Source organism: Vigna unguiculata, chromosome 2 (genome assembly GCF_037176805.1).
Source record: "Vigna unguiculata cultivar grain cowpea cultivar isolate G323 ecotype 2 chromosome 2, ASM3717680v1, whole genome shotgun sequence".
Classification (NCBI taxonomy): domain Eukaryota; kingdom Viridiplantae; phylum Streptophyta; class Magnoliopsida; order Fabales; family Fabaceae; genus Vigna; species Vigna unguiculata.
Genome location: NC_140793.1, coordinates 27,321,256 through 27,327,465, shown reverse-complemented (window position 1 = coordinate 27,327,465; position 6,210 = coordinate 27,321,256). Strand labels below are relative to the sequence as shown.

The following is a 6,210-nucleotide window of genomic DNA, read 5'->3' as shown; positions in this document are numbered from 1 at the left end:
TTTTCATTTAATTATTTACTATTTGATATTTGTAGACAAAATAACTGTGAACTTCGTTTTTGTTTTCTCAAGTCATCAATTTGTCAAATTATTCTTTTTGCTTTCTCTAAAAATAATTATCTATCAAATTGGAAAAAAAATTAAGAGATGAAATTTGAATTGATAAAAAACTAGAGATGAGAAAACAAAATATTTAAACAAAATTGAAAAACATTTTAAACTTTCAAAAAACAAAGACTTTTAACAACAATTCAATTAAAAAATCAAATTTGCAAAGATCTTTTTCTTGATTTTAAATAAAATTAAATATATTTTTAGTTATTTGTATAAAATCTAGACTTAAAATTTATTTTATCCAAAATTTTAATATATTTTAATTTTAAATTTTAAAAATAAATAGATATAATTCACTTCGCATATATAATTCTTTTCCGTTTCAAACAACATTTGGAAACAGCACTAGCTTATATCTATTATGTTTAAAAGTTTGACTACATCAAAATTTAAAACAAAAATTAGTTTACCCTTGCTTTTAAGTACTATATTCCTTCCAATGTCATGGCTATATTATTCAATGAAATAAATAAGACACAAATTATTACAGTAGACAGTTATTCTTGTTAACAAAATTACACAGAATATAAATTTCGTTGTTAAATATGAAAAAATTGGAAAGAATAAGGTGATGAAAATGGGAAAAAAATCAGGCCCAGGCCAAGTGCACTTTAATCTATGGTCTTCCAATAATGTGTTAATGAAAGTTACTCCTGTTTTGTTTTTAACTAATTGGCCGAATGCACACGACAAATGAACTAATCAAAGAATAGCCAAAAAGAAGAAATGCTTAGTTATTGGAGTGCAGTCAGTGGAAAAAAGTGCGACCAAATAGACACTTTCAGATAAGCCTTCAAAATTCACATAAACTATTCCACCCACAAAATAATTTGGATATGGTTTTGCAGTTTCAAAATGCACTGCTGAAAAACAAGTGGCACAACTTCCTTTAACAGCAAGTGAAAATCACTTCGTTTTTAACCAATTGGCCTGAATGCACAAGACAAATTCAATAGACCAATGAATAGTAAAGAAAAAGACAAATACTTGTAGTCACGAATGAAACACTTCAGAACAACCTCCAAATTTGTAGACCCGACAATAGCTAGCATGTGATTTTATATTGTATCAGAAAATTGCTGCATCATATAGATAACAGTAACAGCACTGATGTGAAAAGTAAGGTATAACAATGGAGTGATAAAGAACTATATGGCTGATGTTATTGAATTAAAAATAATATGGTTGGCTCCTGCTAAGAATGCCATCATCTGATAAATACATCATCTCCCACACAATACACAACTAACTCTCAAGCACTCTTATCAAGAACATGATAACACAACACCCCAAATGGTAATGCCTTTTTTTATTTTCACCAGATATGTTAAATAATAAGACACAACTATAAAATACACAGGCTACATCCGTGATCAATAATTTAAGTATATGCTAATAGTAGTAGTAGTACTCTAAGCCTGGCACATGCAATCAGGAGCTGGATAAGTGTAAATGGATTGTTTGGGCTTCCTCAGCCTTAGTTGGCCTTGTCTGTTTTGGTGACCTTCAACCACTGCATCTTCAAACTCTGACCACTCTATGCTTTTGTTCAGGAAAAGCTGACCCATCAATGCCATATTTGGCCTTATGGTCTTTAAGTTCAGGTAAGTACGGTGTCCAACCTATCATCATCATCAAAACCATCAAAAACTTTGACTATCAGTAATAGTTTATAAAAGTTATCTAAAACTAACTCAATAGTTTAAGGGTCTATTTAATAATTTAAGCTTTGCTTAGAGTTATCTAAGAAGCATCTACCACAACTCACCAATGCATTGTGCATGTTTCCTGGGGAAGCAGAGATGAAGATGTCACTATGCAAGCCAACATAGTAGTCAAGTGCAGCTAATAGAGAAGCTTTTCCCTTTATCTGAGCACGCTGATCAGATGAAGCAAGGCTCTTTTTGTCTTCCATCAGAGGAAACAGTTCCCTCAGAGTTGAAATCCTTGCTTCTCCACCATAGACCTGAAAAAACAATCAACTATTTGACTTAGAAACAAGAAAAACATAATCACTTTCCTGGTTTCAGAAACTGAAAAGCCCTTTTTATGTTAATGACATGATTATTTACCTTGTGGGAGGCAAGATACAAACGAGTGCTGTTGTCAAATCCAAGAGCTGCTAGCAACAATCCAACCTCTTCTGGAGTCATTGGACAGCGACCTTGACTCCTCAGTTCTTCGTCGGTAAATTGAGAGTTAAGAACCCTCCCTTGCCAAATTACCTGTCTGTACTTTGCAAGGGCCAATTTCTCAGCTTTTCCTCCACCAAAATCGCAGGCTGAATGTGCTGCCATATCCTGCCATAAAACATTTTAGACAACTAAGTTCTAAACTTAGAAACAAATGCATGTAACAATGCAAGTAACAATGTTCAGCAAATAAAAGGATAAATGAAGATGTGAAGTAACGGATCCTACACCCAGTGTAACTTGGACTGGCACATGAAAACTCAATTTACATTTACCACCCAAATAAAAGAAACAAGTACAAATACCACAACCTTCTATAGGTAGTTGATTATAAATAAAAGATAAACTAGTAATACCTTGTCAAATCGGAGGTGAAGAACAACAAATTTCCCAGCACTTTTACTAGCACCTGCACTAGTGACCTCTTGAAGGTAGTTGGAGCCCATTTCTCCAGCTGAGCCATCAGGGTAGCGAAGACGGCTGATAAGGGCATCTCCAAGTGTTCTGATATGAGGAACAAAGGTCAAAGCTTCAAAGTTGACTTTACAGCGCAGATGTTGAATATCCATAGGTAAGTTGTCAAAACTCAGTCGGTGAGAAAATGGAGAGATTGCAGCAATACCATAACTGCAACAAATGGAACATACCAGAATATTAGAAGTTCATAATTAAGTCACTATACAACGATGGCAGAAGCACAGTATACTTAAACTCAATCGTATCTTTGTAAATTATGCAGAGTATACACCTTAATGATGTTACATAAACAAGTTAAATTGTCCAGAACAATAAATGAACTAACCATTACTATAATAATTGGACTTGAAATTTTAAGTTCTGCATTATTAGCAATTAAAGTAAAAGTATACCAACCTCTGTAGAACAGGCAAAACATTCTCGAGATACCAGTGGGCTGATGCATGCACAGGTGCAGCCTTGATTCTGGTTTCCCGAATAGCCAAGCCATAGTACTCCCTTGTGCTCCAGGAGTACTCTCCAGGAAGCTCTTTCACTATAGAAATATCATCCTTCAATACATCAATGAAATGATCTACATCAAATATGTCCATGAAGGAGCTGCAGAGAAACATAAGCAATCTCAATATTACACCACACACAATCTATATGGGGCAAATAAATGCAACTTTATGGTGTCAGCATTTACCTTGAATCTCTCCATACGGGATTTAATTCAAGGTAAGGGATCACTAGAGTAGCATTCAGTATCTTTGCCACAGCAACTGCATCACATATCTACACAAAAAAAGTAAACAGAGATTAAATTATGCTCCTTTCACGGATACATACACTTAAGGAAACTTTTGATCTGACAAAAAGGCTATAAATACCTACCCCCATCCTTTGTTGGTTCAAACCTCCATCGAGAAAGACCTGGATGTATCCCTCAGACTTTTCTGGTAATGCTGCTTTAATTCAACTTGTCAGTCACAGAAAAATCCAATGAACCGGTAGATATACCACAATGTCATCTACTCTAAAAGCTAGAACACCATAGAGTAAACGATATTAATGCTAACTCACTTGGCTTATTTGGTTCAACATAGGGTTTCCATCCTTGGCTTTCCAGAGGTGACCATAGTTCAGAAAGCTGTGATGCAGGCTAAACAAGGAGAAAATAATAAAAAAAAAAAACAAAAATACAAAATCAGCATCCACTGCTAAACACAAGTCAACAAGAGAAACTTGATATTGATATGTATGTATCCACTGCTCAATTAATTCTTACAGTTTCACGTTGCACGGCGCTCCTGAGAAGACGCGAATGTCTAGGTTTTATAGGATTCAATTCCTGCATGCAGTTAGTTGCAAGGTAAAAGACATTAGAGGTCAACAAAAAAAAAATGTAATGACAAGTGCAGGTAACAAATAAAACTTAGGAACCAGGTAGCATCAACATAACGATGTTGCCAAGTTTGGTTCATTTCTAAAATGGTGATCATTCTGGTGGCACAACAAACCATAGATCATAAAAATTAAGGGGCTCAAAAGGCATATGGACATGCCCATGACAATAAAATGCCATAAATCAACCCCCTCTTAACAACTTCACAGTAAAAGAAACTTTCCTAACGCAATTATGAAATTTAATTCATATGGGGTGAAGTGAAAACAAGTAAAATTTTATATTTTTCTCTCAAGTAATAACTAACTTTTGTATTTAATTCCTGACATGTACCGACAAAAAAAATCTCACCCGCCCCCAAAAATGAAAAACGCGGTCCTGAAACCTGTGATCTAAAATTAATAGCCCCTTAATTAGGTCCACAAACTTCACCAACCAAACCAAGTCAATTGGTTCCATTAAATGGGACATTAAACCTTCTTAGTTCTTTCAAGCTGTCAAAGCGGTCACCGGAGGAGAAAATCCAACGCCAGGAACTTGAACTTCAGTTTTTTTCTTCTTTCTTCTTGAATAACAACATCTCTAACCTTAACTTTAGAGTTTCTTAATCTTCCTCTCACCGCCGCAGAAAAAAAGAACATGTTTTTTTTATCAAACTCCAATTTCTAGAATAAATTCCAGGGTGCAACTCAAAAAATCACCTAACAAATAACTAAAAGAGAAAGAGCAAGTTCCCAGAATCAACAGTATGAACAGTGATTAAACACACCGACAGATGATAAAAGTTCAAGGTAATAAAAATAAGCGTTATTGAAAAAAAAGAAAAAGTAGCAAGGAAAAGCATTCTTGTTCCACAAAAATCAGAAATTAAAAGGCCTTTCCAAGACCACACAAATTATTTAAAAAAAAAAACTGAACTTACCGGATACACAGAAGAAGAGGAAGCATTGATGAAGCTGGAGAAGAACACTAGTGTGAAGAACAACAATGGAAGAGTAACAAGTGTTGTCGGTCTACAAGGGTGACCCTTATTCAGGCACCCTGGCTCTATCATGATGTGTGGAGGCTCAACGTTGGATCTGAAAAGTGAGCCTTTCTTCCCCCAGAAGTGTAACACTGTAATGGGAACTAATGCAGGGAAGAAGAAGAAGATGATGAAGGAAGCATAAAAGAGAGAAAGGGTCTCAGAAGGGAGTAAACCCCATCTCCATAATGGTGGTTTTATATATAGAAAAATATTATTTGGAGGGTTGTGAAGTGCAGATATGTGTCTGTGCTTGAAGGGTATAGAGAGAGAGAGAGTAAAGGAGTTCACATGGACACCTGGCCTGGTTCACCGAATTGAATAATGATGAGGGGTGGCGTCTTTTTCAAGGGGACCCCAATTGATAAAGGGAACAAAGTTGGGATTTTTACGTTAACAAAGGTGAGAATCACGAAGAAGAGGGGAGAGAAGAAAGATGAGGGAGGGTCACAGGTTTCACAGACAGGTGTTGAATGCTGATGCAGTTGGGTTGAGCGAGTGGTAAATGAGACCGTTGTTTATCATTGGTGTTGTTGTTGGCATTAGCAAAATGTCGTGTTATTATGCAGTGCAAGCAAGTGCCTTTTCCTTCAATAGCCGCACTTTCTTCTTTTCTTTTTCGTTTTTTAATGTGACCACCGACAACCTCAGAGGTAAATGAGCTTGCTTTGTTTGGCTCCTCTCTCTTTTCTACCCTCACCACTGGAAAGAATCTACCTTTTTTTACTTCCACCAATCACTCAAATAGTCACCAAAATGGAAGAGGGTGTGTTGCTGCTCCTTTTCTCCCTGCAAACATTGCTACCAAAACCAATTCACCATGTTTTTGGTTTTGTTCAAAGTGGTAAAGTGGTACTACAAGAACTTCTCATCACTCAACATAGCAAGTGTAAACAAATCTTTGTATAAGAGTAATTTTAGCATATACTTTTAGGTCTACACTCATTAAATTAATATATATATATATATATATATATATAGAGAGAGAGAGAGAGAGAGAGAAAGAGTAAAAAAAA

At 35.5% G+C, this 6,210-nt stretch overlaps 1 protein-coding gene across 2 annotated transcripts; it reads right to left on the bottom strand.

Moving 5' to 3' along the window:
- Positions 1-1,252: 1,252 nt before the first annotated feature.
- On the bottom strand, positions 1,253-5,436 carry LOC114173462 (O-fucosyltransferase family protein). Of its 2 annotated transcripts, none has more exons than XM_085669945.1 (10): positions 5,093-5,436; positions 4,054-4,116; positions 3,849-3,927; positions 3,660-3,733; positions 3,472-3,560; positions 3,180-3,383; positions 2,663-2,933; positions 2,187-2,414; positions 1,883-2,080; positions 1,253-1,736 (listed from the first exon to the last, which is right to left on the bottom strand). In XM_085669945.1, the coding sequence occupies exons 1-10, from the start codon at positions 5,222-5,224 to the stop codon at positions 1,527-1,529; spliced, it is 1,548 nt and encodes a 515-aa protein (XP_085526071.1). In that variant the 5' UTR covers positions 5,225-5,436; the 3' UTR covers positions 1,253-1,526. The 2 variants fall into 2 exon arrangements, with proteins under 2 accessions (XP_085526071.1, XP_027913691.2); XM_028057890.2 differs by having other exon boundaries at positions 3,660-3,730; positions 5,093-5,434.
- Positions 5,437-6,210: the final 774 nt, after the last annotated feature.

Excerpts from the sequence above, each read along its gene's own strand:
- LOC114173462 (XM_085669945.1), bottom strand. The coding sequence starts at position 5,224 with ATGATAGAGCCAGGGTGCCTGAATAAGGGTCACCCTTGTAGACCGACA. Across the intron at positions 3,561-3,659 it reads TGAACCAACAAAGGATGGGG|ATATGTGATGCAGTTGCTGT; the intron begins GTAGGTATTTAT and ends TTTTTTGTGTAG. Across the intron at positions 1,737-1,882 it reads GAAACATGCACAATGCATTG|GTTGGACACCGTACTTACCT; the intron begins GTGAGTTGTGGT and ends TGATGATGATAG.